This window comes from Phocoena sinus, chromosome 14 (genome assembly GCF_008692025.1).
Source record: "Phocoena sinus isolate mPhoSin1 chromosome 14, mPhoSin1.pri, whole genome shotgun sequence".
Lineage (NCBI taxonomy): Eukaryota > Metazoa > Chordata > Mammalia > Artiodactyla > Phocoenidae > Phocoena > Phocoena sinus.
Genome location: NC_045776.1, coordinates 52,293,171 through 52,318,961, shown reverse-complemented (window position 1 = coordinate 52,318,961; position 25,791 = coordinate 52,293,171). Strand labels below are relative to the sequence as shown.

Here is a 25,791-nt window from a genome sequence, read left to right as displayed (position 1 = left end):
CGAACACAGCTAAATGAATAAGTGCTATAATTTGCTCTTTCATGCTTCAATCACACAAATCAACTTTAATGGCCATACAAATACTGCAGAAAAAAATTCCAAGCCACTTTCCGCATAAAATTAACATTCAGTACTCAATTATAAAAGTATGAAGTAACAACAGTACCCTTAATAGCCAGGCAAGACTGGAATGGATTGCAGCTTAAATGGGATATGATACAGAAGACTTTAAATATCATTTAACATTCATATAAAAGTATTTAGCAAAAAAAAAAAATGCAGCAAGTGGAACAAATCAGAGCCATGATTTACACAAGAAAGAGCAAGCAAAAGTACACAAGTGTCCTATTACTCACAGAAGGTAAGAATAGAAGATAAATAAATAAGGAATGCAGGCAGAATCAACTAGATATAAAGAATAAGAGACAAGTATTTTATTTGTTTTCTCAGTACAATGTTCTGACAAACTTTTTGGTAAAACACCCCAAACAATTTCATTAAAAGTGTCCAAATTTGGTTGGGAAGGGGTCCCTAATTCTAGTGGTAAATCCAATTACAATTCTTAGCAAACTAAAAGAGGTATAAATAAAGCCTTTCAAGTTTGTAGTATCAGAATTTAATAAACAGTAAAAGAACACAGAATTCAGTTGGTAAAACTGCTAATGTTTTATCAGTTTGTGCATACCAGAAATTCTTTGACTAATTTGATCAATGCATTTTATAATTATTATTACTATTTAAATATAATTAATGTTTATTAAAAATATCTGGGGGAAAAAGATGATTCCATTTAGAAATGATTATTTTATATCAGGTTAGAGATAAGAACATTTAACTGTTTTTTTAGATCTATTATATTTGAAACACAAAAGAAGGGACAAGTGACCAACTGTAAGGTACAATGCTATAATGTGACATTATACCGTGGCTCAAATCATGACCCCTAAGGGGAATATATATTACCCTCCTCCATATAACTTAAAAGTGTGAAACAGTTTGGTCTTACAGTAATGATAACAATAGGTAACATCTACTGTACATTTATTATTTCCCAAGTGCTTTACAAGGAATACCTCATAAATAATCTATAATAGTCCCGTGAACACAGGATATTACATTCTTAGGAATATAGGATAAGACAGGTTCTACTATCATCCTCCATTTACAAATGAAGAGACTAAGGCTTAGCAAGGTGAACTAACTTACCCAAAGGTAATCACAGTAACTGTCAAAACTCTAGGGTTCACCCAGGCAGTCTAATTTCTGAGTTTAAATTCCTAGAGCACAATGATATTCTTTCCTTAAACAAGCTCTGCAGTTAACTAAATCAGGAGTAATGTTATTGTTCCAACTTCTTCCCTGTACCTAATGCCCTATGCTTTTGTTATTCCCCTTCATCTAAATTGTTGTTTTTGTTAAAGTCGAAGAAATAATAAGAAACTTCAGTTCAAAATGATCCCCTTCTTCTCCCAAGTTTTTTTCTTAGTTGCCGTTATTTAGTTCATCAATAATTAATTTGTTCCATCGGGCATTTCCTTGGTAAGTTTTGTGAGAGCAGGGGACCATATACTAACACTTGATTTTATTTATTTATTTTTATTTTATTTTATTTTATTTTATTTATTTATTTATTTTGGCAGTACACGGGCCTCTCACTGTCGTGGCCTCTCCCGTTGCGGAGCACAGGCTCCGGACACGCAGGCTCAGTGGCCATGGCTCATGGGCCCAGCCGCTCCACGGCACGTGGGATCCTCCCGGACCGGGGCACGAATCCGTGTCCCCTGCATCGGCAGGCGGACTCTCAACCACTGCGCCACCAGGGAAGCCCCACTTTTAAAAAATATATACTCCAAGGCATCTGACACACAGAGTAGGTACCTGATATACCTTTTTTGCTTAATTTGCAATTCTTTTTTTCTGACTTAGCCAATTAAATTCACCCTCTATTTAAATAATGGTTGTAATTTAAAAACCAAAGGGCTGCTTTATATTAAGTAACATACAGAAGGCTGTTGATCATTCACAAATATTCTGTTGTAGAAAAGGAAAAAAGTTATTGCTAGGAAAACTTCCCTTCAGTGTGCCAAAGTCCATTTAATACCAGTAATTCCTCACTAAAAATAAAAGATGTAAAAGCCACTGAAATCTTGACATTTATACAAAATTGTGTATGCCAAAATATTCCTCCCTCCAAGTTATTTCTCTATGAGAATAAATGCCAAACATATTTATGCTTTCTGGCTCTAGGTTTGAAATATATTTTCAATGAATTGTTGTATGTTGAAGACTGTATGACTGAATGTATGTCATTTCAGTGTTCCTATAGAAATTTTATACATCAAAGGCATTTTATGAATTAAATAAGCCCAATTTTATATTTGCTCTAATTTAAATAAAATGAAGAAATTAGGAACTCAAAAAAGATGAAGATATGTGAAGGTTTTTGCTAATTTAAAACAATAATGTTATAGGAGAGAATCTTAGTCTTTCCTTCTGGTGAATTCCCTTCAGAGAAGCAGGTAAACTAAGCTCAGTGATAAATAAAAAAAACTACTTACTTCTGTCTTACATGCAAGTTAATATACCAGTTTTTTTTAAGTATATAAAGACCTCCTTCAAAACTATGACCACTTGTGACCTAAGTGGCAATCTGAAAGTATAATGCTCTAAATTCTATCTTTTACAATACAAGCACAGAAATCAGCTTCTCCAGATAAATAAAAGAAATGCTGAGGACTTCTAAGTCTATATTATTATCAATAACATACTACTGAAGTACAAAAACAACTTGGTCCCAGGTTTTACATATTTGTAGAGCAATTTTAACTTACAAAAAAATTTAGATGTGCACTACTGCAATATCAGCAATTAACTCCTTTACCCAAATAAGAAAGAGGTTAACTATATGTAAATCAGTATCAAATACAGCCAATTTAAACATCAAAGCTAACCACTGAAGACTACCAAAGTTTACTTGATAAACTACATACTGCTTAAGAAATAAAGGTAGAGAATCACTCCAAAATTCTAAAATTATATTCAGAAGTGATATAAAAAAGAAAAAAAAAATCAATGCTCAAGAATTCAGATGTACTGATTATCTCCAATCATTGATTAGATTTGGGCAAAGTCAGAAACTCTTATATACTCAAATACTTGGAAACATACCAAGAAATCCACCATACACAGGTTTAAGTTACAAAGTCTGAGATCAAGCTGGATGGAAAGAGAATGATGCAGATAATCCATAAGAGATAATGAATATTAATGGAATGCTGATACCAGTGTTCTTAATGCTTCATCTATTTTTACATTCTTTTCAGATTCTTAGGTCAATATTTCCAAAAGTAAAGGAAAAAAACAAGGAAGGAGAGCCAGATATCACCTTAGTCTTTCTGTCATCTAGGCAATAGGAAAACCTTAACCCTAGAGGGTAACCTTTATATTTACAGTGCTAAGGCCACAACCTGCCACAGAACCAAAAGGAGGATGAAGACATAAGAGAATGAAGGTGATATTAAGAACTTCAAAGGGTTATAAGTCAGAGAAGGATAACCATTTTCTCTAAGGTTTTTAGAATTGGGAAACTTACAGAGATTTAATCTAGTTAATGACAAGATGCCAGCTGAGAAAATGACAGAGGCTGAACTCTAAATAAACAAGATAATTAAATGAGATTCTTTATACTGAATGACGAAATCTATGAGAAATAAAGTATATTATCAGTTTAACCACCTAACTACTTAAAAAACCATCTCACTGAACTAAAAATATGATCAATATTTCAAAAGGCCTTCATTTTAACTATTCTAAGACCTCCCTTTGTAAATCCGTAGTTTAAATTCATTTATCAGTTTTCCAAACTAAGTAAAATTAATCATCACCTTCAAAAAAATCTTTCAGACACTTGAATGATATGTAACTCTCTCAAATTAAGGATGAATACCGCACCAAGTTTCCGTAGCGTAGTGTTATCATGTTCGCTTCACAAGAGTGAATACCAAAATTCTTTACAATTCTTCCTAGGTATTACCACAAAACCTTAACTTTATTTGCCAGAGATCTAGTAAATGGCAGACTTAGTACATATCTTCAATTTACTAGTAAAATATGTGACACAGAGGTAAAATAACATTGGTAATGATTATCCATTAATTTCCACCTCCAATATGAAAGTCATAGTCTCCAATATGAAAAGGTTCAGCACTACAGAGACCTCTGTAAAGTTCAAACTGAGAACACAGTTAATAGAGAAAGAGATACCCTAATTGGTCTCCCTTTATAGCAATGGAGAATGGCCACCAGAGCCTTTTTGTTTTCCCACTTTGTTTGAACTTTGAAATCCTTAAAAGCAAAATCTCTGAAAATACAAAGCTATTCTAAATATTATATACTCAGAATGGAGCCAGTAGAAAAATTTAAAAATCTCTTTGCTGACTGACTCCTGAGTGGATTTATTAGGTCAGGATTCTGAAATCTAAATGGATATCTCACCTAAGTCTGCCAATCAAACCACCTGATGATGCTTTGAGTTTAGCCTTCCTGAATAAGCCAGGATGAAAGATAAAACTCATTACCTTCTCCCAACCTCATCTTTCAATTCAAATCCTCTAGATAGCATTCACCAATAATGAATCAGTCTCTGAAATGTTTAACTTAATACACGGAAAACCAAGGCATACATAGTAAGACATTATAAACAAAGTTAAAGGGAAATGGGTGGGATAAAGACAAAAACCTCGTCAGGATATTTAACCTACACTAGAGAAAGAATTCCTTTAACTAAATAACTCTAGAAATATCTTGGGGTTAATGAAGAGGGAACCTAAACTACAATTTCAGTTCAACAAGTGGAGGAATGTAGACAAACAGCCCTAAAATTCATACTCTTTTTTAACTGATGATTATGTCATAACTTTAGAAAGATGTTCAAACAACAGCTGAAGCTAGAGATTCTTATTAAATCCAAAGTGATCCTCTGATAAGGATGTGCACCTACAAGATTCTCAAGAGGCAGGAGGTTTCAGAGAGCCAAAAATGGGAATACAGAAGGAATTTCTTGACCACTGGAGTAAGAAATATTTATTCCCTGTTCTTCCCTTTCCAGATATCTCATTTTGGACTAGCAAAGCCACCGAAGAATGAGGGCAGGGATTACACAGAATACAAATAAGAACTGAATTCACTTCCTACTTTGAGTCCCACTTTCTTGACCAAGAATGATAACGTAAAATTTTCTAAGTAGTCTATCAAGTTTCTTATATCAAATTCTCAAAAAACAAGTAATATCTGTTAAAACAGATCCCTATTATATCAAATGTGCTGGTTCATATCTTTTTATGCATTATTCAGGAAACACATTAAATAAAATCTATTTTCAAGTTTAGGACCATGTTACAAAACTTTCAAGACCTTGAACTAAGAATATGTAGTAGGTCAAATGAGTTGTGTGTGTGTGTACGCCTTTAAAATCTGTAATGCATGTTTTAATATATATAACCTATTCATTTCTAAATTGAACCTGTAATATGTGTATTGTTCATCTCTGTTAAAAAGACATAAATGTACTATAACCTACACTACAATGAACCCAAGAATGAGGCTGTGTTTATTTTTCAATTGACTCTCCACTAGAAAAAAAAAGGAAAAAGAAGAAAAAGTCTGAAATCCTAGCTACTCGCTTTTGCCTTTACTTGACTTCCTGCCCCCTCTCTGCATCTTCCAACCCCTTTTATCTATTTCACCAAATTTGAAACTTCAAGTCTGATTAAAGTTTATCACTATAGCATTAGGTGGGCTTCTATATAGAGCTGCTGTGGTTCTGATTATTAAGTATAGTTCTTAGTTTTAGCAAAAAAATACATAAAACACTGCAAAGCTGCTACTCATGAAAACATGTACAATCCTCCTTAAATGGTGAGAGTTGTAGCAGCAGCTTCAACTTTCACCATGGCATTAGGCTGGTTCAATACTGATTCATAAACATCTTCAAGTTTCTATTTAGTTAGAGCCACTCAGATCTATTTTAATAGCCTAAGACTGCTTATGACTGCTTTTATTCTATAAAATGCACTAGGTATACAAATGTCATCAGACTCTGGCTATCAGAAACATAAATCCCTTCTTAAGAATCCATGGACAAAACAACAAAGAGGTAGAAATCCAAATGAAAGAAATCTACATAATTTCCATGACGTTTAAGCAAACTTGAATGAAGTAACAGAAAATATTCTTACCTGGAAGGTTTCCATCAGTTTCATCAGCACTAGGAAAACTAGCAACACTTGTAGAATCTGATAGGTCCAAAAGTTTCGCACGCAATTGCTCAATGTCACTCTCTTTGCTAGCCAACTGCATCTGAAGCTCATTCCTATGTGTACATTCTTCTACCAATTGCTATTTTTAAAAAAATACCAAGATAATATAAAGAATCAAGATCAAAATTTCCAACATTAGAAATTAAGAATTAGTGGAACTATATGTAATCTAGAATTATTAATACTAAAAATTTACTGTAAACTTCATGAATGTTTACTACCACAAATTTTAATACAACTATAAATGTGCAAGTTCTCTTCCTCAGTAATACATTGCTTGGATAAGCTCCTTTTCTCTTTGCTTTAAATAAGTTTTTTTTTTAATACAAAGCATCAAAAACCAAAACCAAACACCTGTTAAAACAATAGAAATTGCTTTTATGGCTTCAAACAAAATAATTTAAAAGATATAGAAAGCTTCTCAGGATGGTAAAACCATAAAGGATGGAGTCAATGCTTGTATCTAAGTCTGCCTAAGATCAGAGACCATGTTCTCAATTTTGTGCTATTAAGCTAGGAAGCATCAAAGAAATTAAGCTTGATATTTTGAAAAGTGAGTCCTTATCAGAGGAAACAAAAAGGCTATAATACTCCAATTCCACTATCCCAACTATAGTCAATATTATACCAGTCATATCTCAATTTCAGTCTGAAGCCAAAGAGGCAAAACCCTTGGTTGTTTCTCTAAAAGTAGCATCTCTCATCAAGCTGATGCTAAGGGGTAAAAATTACTCAAGTCATAGTTAATAGGCAACAGAGTATCTTTCTATTTTTTCAAGATCATGGTTCAAATTAGAGTAACAGTAATCAAATTATGGAGAATATAAACCTAAATATGATTTTTATACTAAAAAACTAAATGAGATCAGTAGACAATAAGTATATACAGTAATAACAATTTAAAATAATCCTACAAGTGCAACACACAACCTTACCGCTTGCATGTCATTCAGTTCCTTCTGATGTTTCACTACCATCTGGTTGAATTTCTCTCTTTCCTGGTTGAGTTCAAGTTGTAGCTTTCGATTTTCCTTTTCCTTCTTTCTCAAATCCTGTGTATTAGCTTTCTTTCTATCAATTTTAAAGTCTTTCCGATTCATTATTTCTGCCAACTTGTTAACAGCCTATTAAAATATTAAAATGTTATTAATAAGGTTCTTCATTGTAGCTACCCAATTTAAATCTCCACTAAAAATATATATTTTTCTTCAAAATCAGGAAGCAGGACTTTTTGTGTATGTGAAAATTAGGAGAACCTAATGAATGTTGGAATATGATAACTGGTAGCACAAGTAACTATTATTGATTCATCTCATTGTTCAAATGTAAGAACCAGACAGGCTTGCAAAAATCCAGTTATTGTTCAACAATTATTCAGCACTTATTATACTGCATGTAAGCACTCTGATAGGTACTAGAGACAAGGACAGAAAATACAATTATGCCCCAAAGGCATCCTAGTCTGGTGGAGGAGCAGGATAAGCAAGCATGATAGTACAGAGTGATACTGCTTCTTTTTTCTGTTAAGTGTCCCTTATTTTTTCTTTTTTTCTATTGGATTGTCTTTTTCTTTTTTGCAGATGCTTTTTATATTTATCTATATATGCTGCAAATATTCTTCCTAGTTTATTTTCTTTCAACTTATGTTCTTTTGGACTTTTTTGTATGTAATAAATGTCAATCTTTTTCTTCATGGTCTCTGTTTTGGTATAAAGGGAAGTAAAATCTCCACTGAAGGATTTTCAACAGGTATTAAGTGCATTTTTGAAAGACTACTCTAGTTGAAGGATTGTTGAGAGGGAGAATAGATTAGTGGTAAGGAGCTATCAAGTAGAAAATATTTATTTTACTGTAAAAATCAACTGAGGTACACAGCACCTTATGAAGAATTTAAACTACTGGATAACTTGGTAAAATGACAAGATACCAAGTTTTACTGTAAAAAATCTGATCTAGCTGCAAAATACAAAGCAAAATGATACCTCCACCCCTTTTAAGTTTCTTACTCACTCCCCATTCTTCTCTCTTGACTTCAGTCAAGTATGTGGTTTCTCCTCATTAAGTTTTCCTGCTGTCAATTGTAGGTTTTCCATACAATCTAAAACAAATTCTTCACTAATCAGGTGACTAGACGAATTAGCTTTCTTAACTCGATTGAAATCCTACTTCCTGAATAAGTCTTCCACATTTAATGAAGAAAGAATATTACATTACTTGTTCTAATGAAAAGCTTGAACCTTATAATCTCAGTTTTAAGAAAAGGACATGAAGAGCAAATATTAACTTCTGAATATATGATACTCAAATACAAACACATGGAAAAGGCTAAGAGCATGTATACCTGCGTTTTAAGGGTTCGTTCTGTATTGATATTCTTTTCAAAGGCAGCCTTAAGATTATTGATCTCCTCCTCCTTCTTCAGTTTATATTCTGTCAACAAATTACATAAAATGTTATTGCATGGCATTAATTAATTTCTGCCTTGCAAAGTAACAATGAGATACTTTTATAGAAATTTTGTAATGGATTCAAGGTTTATTTTAAGCAATAAAATATTTAATTCTTAGTTATTAGTAACAATAACTAATTATTCAAATTAGCATATACCACATAATAACTTTCAGTAACTTCATTAAGATATTTTTCCAGGGCTTCCCTGGTGGCGCAGTGGTTAAGAATCACTTGCCAATGCAGGGGACCCGGGTTCAAGCCTGGTCCGGGAAGATTCCACATGCGGCAGAGCAACTAAGCCTATGCTCCACAACTACTGAGCCCGGGAGCCACAACTACTGAAGCCCGCGTGCCTAGAGCCCGTGCTCCGCAACAAGAGAAGCCACCACAATGAGAAGGCTGCGCACCACAGTGAAGAGTAGCCCCCGCTCGCAGCAACTAGAGAAAGCCCGCACGCAGCAATGAAGACCCAATGCAGCCAAAAATAAATAAATAAAATTAATTAATTTTTTAAAAAAAGATTTTTTTCAGTTTATTGAGGTATAATAGACAACTAAAATTTTAAGATATTTAAAGTGTACAATGTGATGAATTGATATACACATACATTGTGAAAGGATCCCCCACAATCAAGTTAATTAACACATCAATCACCTCACATATTCACCTTTTTGTGGGGTTTGGTGGTGAGAATATTTAAGTTCTACTAAGATAATACTTAAGGCTACAAAAGTTATTTAATATATGAAAACAAATATTTCAAAAACCTAATGCACAACATAAAGATTTACCTCTGAACTTGATTTAACTTATGATTTTTTAAAAAATTCTACATACCTTCCTCTGCCTTCTTCATTTTATCAGCTAGCTCTTCATTTTCTTTTCTTAATAATTCAATATCTTTGGTTAGCATACTGTTCGTTTCTTCGAGCTAAACAAAGCACAGAAACGTTTAAGCTATATAGTCTCTTTGCTAGTCCCATATTTAAAGCAATAACCTTTAAAAAAATACTTGCATTTTCCATAGATGAGGACAGGTCAGACATTGCTTAATTATAAAAACATCTGGTTTCCAGCTTAAAATATGTGGATATAATTAAATTCAAAATATTTGAAAACAATTGTTAGCTTCCAAAAATTATTTCAGTGTGTGTGTATATACACATTACATATGAATGGAAGGAATAAAAAATGTAATGAAAAGAGAACGAGACTAGAAACTAGGAAATGTGCATTTAGTTTTCTAGCTCTGTGACCCTTAGCAAGTCACAACCTTTCTGGGCTTCAGTTTCTTCATCTGAATAATGATGATGAAAATGACAATTTAAAATGTTTGATGATTATTGTATGGCTGTTAGCATAAATGATGCCATTGTGGGCCCGTATAGTTCCTCCTGTCCTTCCCTGGACCCTATCCAGAACTGTACTGTGTGGTAAAAATCACTTCTTTGTTATCAAGGGCTTTGTAGTTAATAGATACTATTTAATAATCATTAAGACCAGGTGGCCTCTATGCTCTGTTAGTCCCCAATCAATGATGAAGACCTTTGCTGACATATTCCTGGTACCTACGAGACTAGTTATCCATTCATAAATCTTGACGTAGGAATGCACTTCCTATTTCCAAGCACATACCCCCCATACCCTAGGTTAACTATAACATTGTCCCAATGGTCCCTTGGTGGTATGGAGTGCAGCTCTGAATACTTCCATATCGTTGTCTGTTCAAATCCACTCTGTGAGTAGGGTACCCTATAATAAACTGATCCACTGATTATACGGAGCTGCCTGCCTTGTTTTTCGGTCTCAAGATACCTTCTCAGTTCGGTGGGCACTTTTCATTTCCTCTGTCCTCCAACAATGTCTTTTAGTAATGTACTTATTCACCCTTCTATTTATATGATTTCATTTAATCTTCGTAAGAAACCTGTGGAATAGGTATTGTTTCTATATTATAGATGAAGAATCTGAGGCTTGGAGAAGTTAAAGCAAACTGCCAAGACCATGTAACTTCTTAGGGGCAAAGCTGGGATTTGAACTCAGACCTGCTTATACCAGAGCACTTGATGGTGGCTTCACCACCAAGAAGAAAAATCTCTCTAACTTTCCTTCCTAGCTCCATAATACATAGACCATAGTATAAATTTCAGGAATAGGTAATTGTTTGTAGTACTGTTTTTTCTATAATGGATTTGTAGATATCCACAAAGAATTTTTTATCCCAAAATAGTTTCTCTGAATTTTATAGAATTCTGGTCATGAAATCAGTTGCAATTTATTAAGATAATAAAACAAATGAATTTAAGGTAAGCATTTCTTCACAGAAAATATATTAAGATCTACAGCCAGAAAGGGAAAAAACCCAATACACTGAATAAGAATTTCAATCATTAACAATTGTTTTAGATTATATAAATTATTTTATACATGAGTACAAGTTGACCATTGTGTATAAGTAAATACTCATGCACTTACACTTACCCAAATACTTTAACATGTAACCTATTTTGATTTTTAAATTAATTTTAATCACATAACTTAATGAACTATCACACTTACCCGACTAACAGTGTGCTCTTTATCTGTAATCTCTTGTCTATTTCTTGAAGCAGCTTTCTTGCTTTCTTGGGTCAATTCAAAATACTGTTCTTCCAGAAGCCCTCGAGCCAACTGCTCAGACTCGGCTTTTGTTTCTGCTAGATCCAACTGAGTAGCAAGAGTTTCTCTAGGAGATTTAAAAGAGAAATGAATGTAAACAAATTCAATTCATTCTTCTAACTTAATCATATGCTTAAAAACACAATTCTTTTTAAATGATAAAAAGAATTAAGTATTTCATTGCTTAAAATAAACCTTGAATCCATTACAGACTTCCTATGAAAGTAATGAATTTAACTTCTCACACTTAGAAAAACTATAAAAGCAAAGGACACTTTAACCTTGTACCTGCTATTTTGCTTAACTAAGGAAAAGGTAATAAAACAATGGCAAGAGGTCTACTTCCAGAAGGGAATGTGTTGGGATCTGGAATGAAACGCAGCATGGCACAGTGGAAAAGTCATTGGCTTATAAATCAAGAGGCCAGGCCTGGACCCTTATCCCCATTCTACCACTACCTAATTGGTTAGGGACACTGGGCAAGTTCATTATACTTACTGGAGCTCAACTTAATCAAATCCATAAAATGAGAGGATTAAACTACATTATTTTTGAGGTCCCTTCCAGCTCTGAAATTCAATGAGATTATGAAGACTTATAAATAGACCTGCAAACCACCGTAAACTATTCTAGAAATGCTCCTTAGGAATTACATTTTAAAAGCCTTTCAGAATTGACATTCAGACTGACCAGATCACTGCAGTTTGCCTGCTCTTCCCAAAGAACCTGTCTTCGATAAGTTAGCTTGGTCATAATTGTAACCCCTACATACAGTAGGTGCTCAATAAATGTTTATTAAATGAATGAATGAATGACTTCCAACTATTTTCTATTAAGAGAGTAATACAAATACTTTAGGCTGCCTCAAGCCTAAAGAGGAAGACATATAGTGACTACAAAAAATAATTTTTTGGACAATTGTTTTTGTCCAACAAATATTTGAATGTTCCTATGTGCCAAACACTGTTCTAAGAATTAAGGCATACAGCAGTAACAAACTCCCTGCCCTCAGAAAACATACGTTAGTAGTGTGAGACAGTTTAAAGAAATGAACAATATACAGTATATCACACAGAACAATGAAAAGAAAGGTGAAGAGGCTGTGAGTGTGGTCACTATTTTATAGAGGGTGATCAAGGAGGCCTCTCTGCTAAGCTGACATTTGAGGAAATATATGGAGGAAGTAAGAGAGCCATGCAGTGTATCTGGGAATACAGCTTCAGGCAGAGAAAACATCTAATACCAAGTGCCTAAATGTTCTGAAGGAAGCTAACGTGAGCAGAGTGAAGAGGGGTTGGGGGGAGTTGTGAGATGTAGTAAGAGAAGTGGGGAGAGAGAACAGGTATTATAAGGCTTTCTAAAACAATATAGGGACTTTGGCTTTTACACTGAGTATTCTATCTTAAAAAGATCATTCTGGCTGTTTAAGATCAGACTAGAAGGGGAACAATGGTAGAAGCAGAGATACCAGTTAGGAGGCAACTGAAATAATCGAGATTGGAGATGATGGTAGTTCGGGTCAAGCTGGTAAATGTTAAAAGTGGTGAGAAGTGATCATATTATGGACATGTTTTTTTTAGTTATAGCTAGGATTTATTGATGGATTTCATGCAGAGTATAAGAAAAAAAGAAGAGTCTAGGATGACTCCAAGTTTTGGATTTAAGCAACTAGGAATAACAGAATAGCTAATATTGACATGGGGAAGACAGGGAGGAGCAGGTAGGCAAGGTGAGGGAGTAAGGCATTTTTTCTGGACATGTTACATATAAGATTCTTATTAAACACTCAAGTGGAGATGTCAAACAGACAGCTAGATTTACAAGTCTGGAATTCAGGGGAGAATATATTTGTACATTGATGCTATTTAAAGCCCTGAGGCTAGATGAGAACAAGTAGGGAGTGATCCCTTGGGTCCTCCAAACTTTAAAGGTCTCAGAGATGGGAAAGGACAAAGGAGCAAAGAAGGGTGAGGAAGAGCAACCAGTTCAATAAGAGGAAAACCGTGTTTGGTGTCACAGAAGCCAATAAAGAAATTTTGTCAAGAGACAGTAATCAATTATGTCAATTGCTGCTATTAAATAAGATAAGGACTGAGAACTGAGTATAGTTTTTAGCTATTAGGAAGTCACCAGTGGCCTTGAAAAGGGTTATTTTGGTAGAGTAATAAGTACAAAAGTCTTGAGTGAGCTCGAGAGAGAATGGGAGAAGAGGACCTGATGATAAATGGTATGTCACTTTTCAAGGAAGTTTGCTACAAAAGGAAGCAAAAAAATAGGATGCTACCTGGAAGTAGATATGTAGTTTAAAGAAAATCAGGCTGGACTTTCCTGGTGGCGCAGTGGTTAAGAATCCACCTGACAATGCAGGGGACATGGGTTCGACCCACGGTCCAGGAAGATCCCACATGCTGCAGAGCAACTAAGCCCGTGTGCCACAACCGCAGAGCCTGTGCTCTGGAGCCCGCAAGCCACAACTACTGAAGCCCTCACACTTAGAGCCCGTGCTCTGCAACATGAGAAGCCATCACAATGAGAAGCCTGCGCACTGCAACGAAGAGTAGCCCCCACTCACCGCAACTAGAGGAAGCCTGCGTGCAGCAACAAACACCCAACGCAGCCAACAATATAAATAAATAAATAAAATTTTTAAATGCTTACAAAAAAACAAAAAAGAAAAGGAGGCTATTTTTTAAGGATGTGTTTACCTGTATGCTTATATAACAATAGGAATGACTACAGAAAGGCAAAAACGATGTAGGAAAGATGAGAGTATTATTGGAGTCATACTCTTAAGTAGGCAGAAAGGGATGGGATCGAGGGGCTGCCTTTAGGTAAATTCATGTAAATTTTGTCCATTTACATGAATCAGAAGGACGGTAGGGTTTTAGGTACAGACGCAAACAGGTTAGTAGCTATGGTGGTGGAAGAGAGAAGATGTTCTATGACTTCCAGGAAGCAAGGCCATTTGCTGAGTATGAGAACAAGGAGAAGTTGTTGATTTGAGGAGGGAGAAAAAGATAGAAAATAGTTGTCTAGAAGAGTAGGGGAGTTAGGAAAAGCTAAAAAAAATACTGCTATTGGTAAGTCCATGAATACTAAGGGGTGGTAATGCAGGGCTTCAGATGGATAACATGTTGTCGTCTGGGGTTACTGCTTTGCATCAGGTTCAGATAAATTATCTGCAACTACATTCATCCAGACTTCCTTCACACCTCTCCATAGTAAAAGACCTGTCTTTATTGATGTTTAAGGCCAATCTCTCACTTTTATTCTCCTATCTCCTTTAAGAAATCAATTTATCAATAATTCCCTATGCTTCTAGATTATAAGATTATAAGCAGAGGCTTTGTTCTTATTCACTGCTATATTCCAAATGCCTAGAAAAGCATCTGGCCCATAGAAAGTGCTCAGAAATTTTGTTTGAATCAGTGAACAGATGTGCAACTTTTTCCACTCTGATTTCCTTGCCATGTCCAATGCTCAAATTTCCGCTATCTTTAAAAAGAAATGACGCTCCTTCACAGTCTCCTCCAGCTACAACCATAGCTTCTTGCCTTAACAACTATGTTTCTTGAATTTTTTGATTTAATAAATATTTACTGAGCATCTACAATGTTCTAGGTACAATTCTAGATTCTAGGCATATAGCAGTGAATTGGAGTTAAGAACAAAACAACTGAAAATTCCTTCCTTTGTTGAGCTTAAGTTTGAATGGAAAGAGAAAACCAACAGAATAAGTAAGCAAATTCTATAATATATTAGGAAGAGATAAGTGCTAAGGTAAAAATAAAACAAGGAAGAAAGTACTGAGCTGGGCAGCTAGGTAGTAAAGTGAGGGCATTCTCAATTTTTGAAAGAGTGTTCAGGGAAGGTCTCTCGAGATTACATTTAGGCCTAGACCTGAAGAGTGTAAAGGAAGCACCCATGTGGATATTCAAAGGAAAATGTTCCAGGCAGAGGGATGAGCAAGTCCAAAGGCCCTGAGGCAGAAGAGTAACAGACTGGTTTGTGAATAGTAAAGAGGTCAATGTGGCTGCTTTCTACTCTCTCTGTACTTCTACCCTTCCCACTTCTACCCTTCTCAGTCTACTTCAGTATAGTACCTATCAATATTGTCATCACTATTTACGAGCTGTTTTCAACAAGATAACAACCTTAAATATAATGGGACAATTTATTTTTTACTTGACCTTTCTGAGTATTTGGAATTTTAAGTCACTTTCTCTTTTTTGAAATATTCTATTCCCCTGGCATTTGTGATACCCCACTCTGCTTTCCTTTTGTATTATGGGTGACTTTATACTTTCCCTTCCTCTGCCCATTCCTTATCCTATACTAGGGGTTACAACTTGTTGCTTGAGAGAGCCAAATGAGTCCATATAAATGTCCCCTCCTACCTCCTTTCTGTACCTGCATGTGCGTGCACATGCATGCACGCACACATACACACTTAAAAATAAATTTGGGCCAATATTTTACATAAAAACTGAGATTCCTGGCTTCTCTTGAAAAATCAGAAGATCTTGAAATACTGGGTCAGTGCTACCATGTGGCAGCAAATGCTCAGAACTGAGGACATGAACTCTTCAGTTTGTTATAATCCTCACACTCACGCAATGGATGCTATCGATACTTAGATCCAACTAACTTCAACCCAGTTACATGTATGGTATCACAGGCTCAAGAGTTCATAAACCCTGACAAACACAACCGTCTTAATAAATGTCATCTATCTTAGTGGTTTCAGCATGAAATGACTGTTGAATTGGCTTCAAGTCCTTATCTTTGAGTTCTAAAGCAATAATGCCAATGTCTGGTATCCATTTCTCTTTGGACATCCCATAGGCACCTCAAACTCAGTAGGTGTGAAATAGAAATAACCTTGTTTGCTCTCATTCCCCCAAACTGGTATTTTAGCTTAGGGACTACCACTACCAACAACCCAATTGTCCTGGTCAGAAACTTGAGCTGACCTGAAATTTTCCCTAACTTTTATCCCCATACCTTCAAATCTACAACTCCTATTGCTTCTACTTTCTTATTTTTTCCTATGCACTTGCCCCTCCTTTTACTGCCAACTTCCACTATAATTGTATATCTAGATTATTCCTATGGCAGTATAACTGGACTCCCTATATCCACCCAGCTTTGCCTCACTCCAATCCATTCTCTAAAAACTGGAGACTTCTAAAACCCTATCTTGTCAATCCCTAGCTAAATTTACATTTATTCATTGAATATTTATTGAATACTTATTATTTGCCCAGCTCTGATCTAGGTGATGTGGATATATAATAGAGAATGGCAAAAAAAATAAAATCTTCCACTCTTCAATGTTGATAATTCCCAATGACACACAAGCCCTTTGTATCTGACTCAGGTTTATCTCTCCAGCCTCATCTGTCACCAACTGTCTCCCTACCGGCAAATGAAAGCATTTGCTGCTCCCAAATCACACACTGGCTTTTGCCTATACTGTTCTCAACCCATATCCCATTCCCTGGTGAATTCTACTCTGCTTAGTTGTCACCTGGGGAATGTTCTCTGAATCCCAGATGGTAAGATGAGGTATATACCCCTTCAGTATATTCCAATAGCACTTTGTCATAGCCACCTACCTTAATTATGTCTGTGTTTCCTGACTAGATTCTGAAGCACTTGATGGTAAGAGCCATAACTTATTAATAATTATATCACTGGCATGAAGCACAGCACACAGCACAAGAGTGGTGATCAACACATTTCTCTTAAACAGATCAAACAAGGGAAAACATATCAACCCCATGAAACAATATAGTATGTAGCAGATTGGGTGTCCCCTTCACTGTGAATGCATATAAACTGGGACTGTGTATTATATTGTAGATACCACACAAATGATAGGCAACAGACTATACTCTACAAAAGTAGTTTACTACTGTCACAGAGAGAAACCAGGAAATGTAGCTTTGTGCCTACTTTAGAGTTTACCTAATGTATTAAGGATCTAAGCACTGAGTGCCAATGGTTGCTAAAAACAGAGGTAGTCTTCCCTCTAAAAACCAGATTTGAATCTGTTTAAGCCTCCAGATTAGGGGTGTCCAGTAAAACTTTCTACGATGACAGAAATGTTCTACACTTGTGCTGTCCAATATGGTAGACACTGACCATATAAGACTATTAAGCACCTAAGTCGTGACTAGTACATCTGAGGAACTAAAGTTTTAATTTTATTTTAATGAACTAAATTTAAACGGCTACATGTGATTGGTGGGTACCATACTAAACAGTGAAACTCTAGATTTAACCATCGATTTGCAAAAAACACAGAAGGATGACGAAAATGTTCAACTGACTATGGAAACAGAATCAGCAAAATCATAACTGAGGAAAACTATACAGGACAAATGATTCAGTTCCTTCAACAAATAAGTATCAGGATAGTGATTACTCTTGTGGTGGGGAGGGAAGAGGCATAAGCAGAAGCGGGGATATAGTGGGCTTCTGAGGTAGATTTTGTTCATGGGTGGTGGTTATAATGATATTTGTCATATAATTTATAAAACTGTACATGTTTTGCTATTTTATGTATTTGTTTGCTTCAACAATAAAAGTTAAAATTTTTTATTTCTTTCAAAGGTGGTTATATGGAAAAGAATATAACAATGTGAGAAAACTAGTTTCAATGTCTGTTCTCACACTATCTAGCTATGAGCAGTTGTTACACTTAATAGCTTTCTAAGATCACCTCCTTGTAAGGCCCTAGGCACACATGCAATGGAAATTAACCTGCATTATAATACTAAGAGGAAGACCCTGCATACCTTTACCTAACATAAAATGATGACTTGCAAATACAGCGTGAACTTTTTTTTGCGGTATGTGGGCCTCTCACTGTTGTGGCCTCTCCCATTGCGGAGCACAGGCTCAGCAGCCATGGCTCACGGGCCTAACCGCTCCGTGGCATGTAGGATCCTCCCGGACCGGGGCACGAACCTGCGTCCCCTGCATCGGCAGGCGGACTCTCAACCACTGCGCCACCAGGGAAGCCCCAAGCGTGAACTATTTATATACAAATAGATGTTTGAAGATTGAGAGACCCTTGAAAACAATTTACTGTCACAATTTAGTGAATCTCTGTACAACCGCTACAGTGTTAATGTATCAAATCATTTCTTCACCATAAAGGCAAATTTAGCCTAAATCTAGTTTGATTTGTTCTGAATTAGCCCAGTAAGATTTGCTATTCCACTGCCATCAGAATAATGGCACATCTATTCTCTATCTTTAAACTTAAATTTAAGAATGTTTTGCTATAGTACTGATTCTTGTTCTAAACTAAAATGGACATACTTTTCACTTTGTAGTTCCTGTATTTTCTTTGAATTTTCTCTGTTTTTTTCTTCAATTTCTTCCTTAAGTTCCTTTACCTGAGTTTTATAAAGTGTCTGCAAAACAAGTGATAAGAAGAAGTAAGTGTTTATGGTAGGTTAAAAAACAGTTTGGTAGTTTCTTATAAACAATTAACACATGGTCCAACAATTCCACTCCTAAGTATTTACCCAGGACAAATACAAATATATATCCATACAGAGTCTTATACATAAATTTTCATTGCAGTTTTATTCATGGTAACTCCAAACTGGAAACAACCCCAGATATCTATCATCAGATGAATTTTTAAAGTTGTGATGTACCCATACTACTCAACAATAAAAAGGAATGAACTACTAATATATACAGCATGATAAACCTAAAAAATGTTAAGTTGTATGAAAGAAACCAGGTGCTAAAGAGTGTGTACTACATGATTCCATGTATATGAAATTGTAGAATAGGTGAAAATAATCAATAAGACAGAAAGCAAATCAGTGGTTGCCTGCAGATAGAGGTGGGTGGAGAAGATTGACTCCAAAGGGCCGTGAAGGAAATGTTTTATATGTTGATTGTGGTGGTGGTCACAGTATACACATATGTCAGAAGTTATCAACCACTTAAAATGGGTACAATTTACTATATATAAATTATACCTCAAAAATATATTAAACATATTGATTTGGGAAAAACGTTATAAAGAAACTTAGCAAGCAATACTTATTTAAAAGTTAGATCAATTTTTGAAGTAAATAATGTTAGAGAAACCACTTCTCTTGGGTGATGAAGTGGGTGGTTGAGAGGTAGAAGAAATATCCATAAATAGGATTTATCAATGTTCTGTCACCATATGAATAATATATACTTAGTACAGAACAATGATTCTTACAAAATTCACTAGGTTTTTGCCAACTCCATCAACAAATATTTAACAGGTATGAAAAAGTATTAGACCCACACTGTTAGATGCTGAGGTTACAGAGTAAACTTCCAATTCTGAAGTCTATGTCTTTTTTTTAAACCAACCTTTTTAGTCTAAAAGATAAGGAAAAAAATAGTAAGGACCAGCAAATAGCTGTGGAGTACTACTTTTACACTGTACACTGAATTATACCTCTAAGAAATAGCACTTCTCTAGGGGGAAAAGTACATTTCCATGGGAATGCAAATGAAGGAAGAATGATGGCTGGCTTTAGTTTAAGTGCTTACAATTTCTAAAATGAAATAGTCCATTCTGCATTTAGGAATCAGATTCTCATATCTCCTTTCTCTGACTTCAATTACTGAAATTTATATGTGTAATCAATGAAGAGAGAAAAAGAAAAATAACCTGATTTGAAAGCCCAGATTAAAGAAAATCTTAAATTTGGTTCCTAATAACTTATCAAATTTAGCAACATCTAACCCAGTCCTCACAAGCAATAGAATAAATCAAAACTAAAGGCAGGGTTAGTATTTTGTATGGTTTTTATACAGGCAAAAATCAAGAATCCATAGGAACCACCACAAATCACTTGACAGCCATCCCCAAACATGGAGGCACTGAATGATTACTCTGTGGAAGCCAAGGGACAAAAAGGTGTGCTTGATATTACAGAGCACTTTGCAGAAGTCAGTACCACACACTGAATAGTTAAGGTTAATTTACACTCAGGGAAAAGTTTTTCAACAATCTTGAATTATTTTTTAATTTAAAAACATATTCCAGTGATAGTATAATAAGCCAAGAAGAAATAGAAGTAGAAAGTCATCATATTTATTAGGAGATGAAAAGAGTAGAGCATGAAGCTCTTAATTGTGTGAAATTCTGTAGAGCTCTAATGGTATCCAGATTTTTTACTAGAGAAATCATTACTTCCAATACTGTTCACACTTGGTTTCTAGGGCATGTTTATCAGTGTAACTCAAACTCTATGCATTTAATTACACTGCTTAAAGCTCATAGGAAAGGTGGTTGCCACTGAAAGAGAAAAGGAGCTGGTAGATAAATGTTAAGTTGAAATGGCAGAGCACAAGCTTGGCAACCAGGGGAAGTAAACAAAAATTCAGAGGTTTCAATAAAGCCTCAAAGCATTAGCTATAAATGCTCATCAACAGTAGTAATGAAAATAACTTGGCCTGCAACAAATAAGAAAATGATTTTTATGGAGAAAAAGGATAACAGATGCATAAAAGTGCACACAGGGCTAAAACAGGAAAAAGCTCCTCAACATTAGTTATACCCACAACTGTATGTAGTTATACCTAGAGATATATGTATGTAGGCCACCATAATGTGTATACAAGAACCACACATGATAATACTGGCACTCTAAACCACCAGAGCTTGCTACCAGGCAGACAGAACCCTTAACAAAGTCTTATATGTAGCTCCAGTTTGAAAGCAATTCTGGAAATATTTGCACAAAAACAGTCATTTCTTTACAACTTAAACAGACTACCAACTCAGATCCAGAAATGAAACGCAGAGATGGGGATATAAAGAAGGGGAGAAAACTACTTCACAGTTATTTGAAAAAGAATCATAGTTCACATTAAAAATCTAAATACCTTGTTTTAAGTCAGGTTTTGAAACAGTCTATATGTTAAAAATGATTCTCACCGAGAAATATTGCTCAGCTTCAAGCTGATCTTGTAGCTCCCGCATCTGTCCTTCATTTCCTCTGTATTGTCTTTAGACAAAAGAGAAAACAGTAAACAAATGCTCCTATTTATACTAGACTTTACATCATTCTTTGTTTCTTAAAGTTGCTACAATAAAAAAGGTTTACTAAAGTAACCTTTGTTTCAAAAAATCATTCTTCAGGGACTTCCCTGGCAGTCCAGTGGTTAAGACCCTGCGCTTCCACTGCAGGGGACGCAGGTTTGATCCCTGATAGGGGAAGTAAGATCCGCATGCTGCGCAGTGCAGCCAAAAAATTTAAAAAATCATACTTCATTATACAGTATTACTTTACTAGTTATATTTGGTTAGGCCACACTGTCTGCTCCTTATTAAATGATACTATGAAAAGTTGAGGGAACAGTTTTCTACTGAAGGTCACTTATTAATTGTGGAGTAATCCACAATGCAAAAATAAAAATATTTTTTGGTAAATTTTTCTAAAGAAAAGCTTTCTTAGGGATACATTTAAAATGTCTTATGCTGTAAGTAGACTATTAAAAACTTGACCATATTTAATAAATAGTAAGAATAATTTAGTACTATATTTTATGGTCAATTAAGCACAAGGGTGCGGTGGAAATGAATATGCAGGTAAGGAGTAAGAAGGGAGGCAATAACAACAACTGACAAAGGAGGAGTAACACAGATAAAGAGACAGGTACACGTAAACACTGCTCACAGAGAGGAAAGGACTTAAAAAGACAGACACAATGCAACCCAAAGACAGCTATTCAACAATGAACATTTCCATCTGCAGCTGCTAGGTTTTCATATTAGATAGTAACAGCTTTTTATTTTCAGCATATGGTTGACAGAAAGTACATAATAATTATTAGTTAAATGCTGAGTGAAAGTTATTTCGGGAGAAGAAAACTACAAAACACATTACTTGGTAAAAATAGTGGCTCTAAAAGGGGAAAAGAATTTCACCAATATAAAGTCGACAAAATCAAACCCAGCAATTTTACCTAGGAATTACTGTGTTGTAAACAAAGCTGGCAAATGAAGACATTATAACATAAATTTGGAGGAAATAAAACCTCATGGTCTGGTATAAGGTATCTTTGATATTAAATTTCTGAAGCATGTCCTTATACAAATTCCAAAAGTCATACTGACACCCTGCTTTGTCCCCATTTCAAGTAAGCGGGCACATCACATCTCAGAATAGAAGAAAAAGAACATTTTGCACTTTGAGATGAACCAAAGAAACAAAATAAAACAAACAAACAAATACAGGGCCATCATGTCTAATTCTAGTCTCTAAAATAAAGAAACCTTAAACATTTTCTGTAAGGTACTAAATCCTTAATAATAAGGTTATTCCTCATTTTTGTAATTCTAGTGTGAAGAAACATGATGACTTTCATAGATATGAAAATCATATGAGAAAACTGTGTTTTTCCTACCATAAACAGACATTGTAAAGTCACTAGTCTTGATAATGTCTTTTTTCCCCTTTAAATAACTGTGTTTTTTATTTAGTAAGCCTGTCTTTCCAAAGCCTGAACTCCCTTGCAAACCTTCTTTGCAAATAAATTCTTTTATTTTTTCTAAATGCTTTTTCCTAAATCTTCCTTTCACAAACTCTAAGAACATAACCTATACACACATAAAATATGAAACACATAAGCAAATGCTAAACACAAAAAGGAAATCAAGAATGTTATTTCCAAAACTTACTTTGTAAGCTGAGCTAATTCAAACTCTAATAATCTCTTTGCTTCCAATAAAGTATTTATTTCCTGTTTCATCTGCTTTTCTAAACCTTTTAAATTGTCTGCCTCAAATGCGTGGGTCTTCAATTCATTTTGTAACAACAGTCGCTTATTTGACTCCTGCTCCAGTTGCAGGGATAGATTCTTAACCTATGAATGAGAAAAATAATTGGGATTATAAATCTTTTTAGTAATTTATTAGACATCATTTGAAAGAATACTAATCAAATCTCAAGTACATTATAATTCCTTATACAAGTAGAAAATATTAGTATTGTAATGAGTCTCCACTGTTCTATGCATTTATTACTGCAGAATTTAGTGTTAAATCAAATTAATTCCCAAATTTCAGATGTGAGATCTTGGAGGGAAAGAAATCTGGTTTCTTTGTACCCCAACCTGTATGGAAATTTTGGAGAAGGCGAGTATAAAAGTCACTTTTGGGGGACATTCCTAAATGGTATTTAAATTTACCTGTTCTTTCATAAATGTTTGTACTCTAATCTACAACCCTCCAGAGTTTATAAAACAAATTGTATATATATTTAGTTCAACTCAATAAATATTTATCAAGTACTTATTAGGCGTTAGGACTAATAAACGAAAAATTCTTACAGTGGTTACAGTGCCCTTCATGATCTATTCTGTTTACTTTCCTAGCATTATCACTGGTCATTCTCTGAATCCAATCATACTCCTCAGATCCTCCAGTGTGACAAACTCTCCATCACCACACAGTTCTTGCACAGGCTATTCTCTGTCTTTCCCTCTTCATTTATTCTTTCTTCAGCTCTTAAATGCCAAACCCTTAGTGAGGCCTCCTTTACCTCCTGGATGTGATTAGTCCTAACACTCCTACTTGGTATGTCCTCTTTAAATATGTCATACTTGTAATTCAATTTTAATATCTGTCTTTCCCTTTGGGTTCTAAGTTCCACAGAAGTCAAGACCATAGCCATCTTATTCCATACCCCAACTCCTGGCACAGGGCTAGGCAGATAACACGTGGTCAAAAGTTACATTTTAAAATTACTGAATATTATCTCCCAAATTTTCAACACATATTCTTCCTGCATGCTGGCTCTATTAGGTATCTCTAATCTCTCTTCTTTCTTGTCCATTCTATATACCACTACCAGATTACTTTTTCTGAAAGAGTGTTTTCATCTATAGCTTTATAGTTTTAAAAACTATCAATACTTTGCCCTCCAGGTTTCCCCCATGACTACTCAGTATGTCTCTCCTTTCCTGGTTTGATCAAGTCGCTTTTTGTCCCTCACTTACCTACCTCCTTAAGCATTCAGTAATTACTCTTTTATCTATACTTAAAATGTTCCCTCTACCAATTCAGGCTTCTAACTTTCAAACTATCACCTTTTCAGGCCTTACTCAACCTTTGAAATATAGGTGACAACCCATTCCTCCTTTGTGAAGGCTTTCCTCATTAATCTAATCTTCTCTTTCTCCCTTCTCTAATTTACATACGTGAACTACTTATTTTTGGTCTTATAATTTCTAAAGTACATATACCGGCTTCTCTGGTGGTGCAGTGGTTAAGAATCTGCCTGCCAATGCAGGGGACACAGGTTCGAGCCCTGGTCCAGGAAGATCCCACATGCCGCCGAGCAACGAAGCCCATGCGCCACAACTACAGAGCCCGCGTGCTGCAACTACTGAAGCCCGCGTGCCTAGAGCCTGTGCTCCGCAACAAGAGAAGCCACTGCAATGAGAAGCAGCCCCCGCTCACCACAACTAGAGAAAGCCCACGTGCAGGAACAAAGACTCAATGCAGCCAAAAATAAATAAATAAATAAATTTTAAAAATAAATAAAGTACATATAACAATCACTAGGATATAATATCATTTTATCTCTTTATTTACTGCTTTCTATCTATGTAAATCAAGCAAGACTCCACAGTTTAATGCTTCTTTTGAAATCTAAAAACAATGCTCCTCTTGGGGATTACTGGATACCTGACAATAAAGAGGTTTTCTTTTTTCTCTCTCTCTCTCTCTCTTAAAAAGCAAATGGTCAGTTTCTTCAGGGGAGGAGCTGTGACACTTTACAGTTGTACTGTCACAGTGCAAAATGGTATAGAACCTACGGTGTGAATGTTCACTATACGAAGATGAAAATTTTAGGAGTTAGGGATATAGTGGTGACCTTACAGCAGTGAACACAGATACATACAAGTTATTTTATTAAAATCTCCACCATGTTGTTTAAATTATAGATAATGACTTTTTAGTCATAACAATGATATTCTCTTTTATAAGATGAATAAAATTAGTATTATTTTTCTTACTTCATCCTCCATCCTTTCTTTATTTTCAGTCAAATGCTCTAGCTTCTGCTGAGATTGTTTTAGATCAACATCTAGCATGGAGCACTGCTTCTCAATCTGAACAACCCTATTTTCAGCCTTCTCTCGAGCTTCCCTCTCTTCCTTCAGCTTTTTTTCCATCTCTGTGAAAGAAAAAGTTATAAACGTACATTTAAAGAAAAAGACATGCTTTTCACTTTTATGGGCTGTGTAAGACACCTAGGTGCCAAAAATCCCTACTGTTTTTATCCTGGGACTCTTTTAGAGCTATTCATTATAGAAGTTCTAACATTATGAATTATTT

General features: G+C 35.1%; 1 protein-coding gene across 2 annotated transcripts in view; it reads right to left on the bottom strand.

The window, feature by feature from the left end:
* ROCK1 (Rho associated coiled-coil containing protein kinase 1) overlaps positions 1-25,791 on the bottom strand; it is a 146,776-nt gene that overhangs the window by 7,457 nt on the left and 113,528 nt on the right. For both annotated transcript variants that reach the window (XM_032654443.1, XM_032654444.1), the window contains exons 19-27: positions 25,470-25,630; positions 23,128-23,312; positions 21,382-21,451; positions 18,759-18,853; positions 11,328-11,493; positions 9,606-9,699; positions 8,659-8,747; positions 7,253-7,441; positions 6,237-6,396 (exon numbers count right to left, since the gene is read on the bottom strand). In XM_032654443.1, the coding sequence (XP_032510334.1) occupies positions 6,237-6,396; positions 7,253-7,441; positions 8,659-8,747; positions 9,606-9,699; positions 11,328-11,493; positions 18,759-18,853; positions 21,382-21,451; positions 23,128-23,312; positions 25,470-25,630 (1,209 nt within the window). The remainder of the gene's footprint in view (positions 1-6,236; positions 6,397-7,252; positions 7,442-8,658; positions 8,748-9,605; positions 9,700-11,327; positions 11,494-18,758; positions 18,854-21,381; positions 21,452-23,127; positions 23,313-25,469; positions 25,631-25,791) is intronic.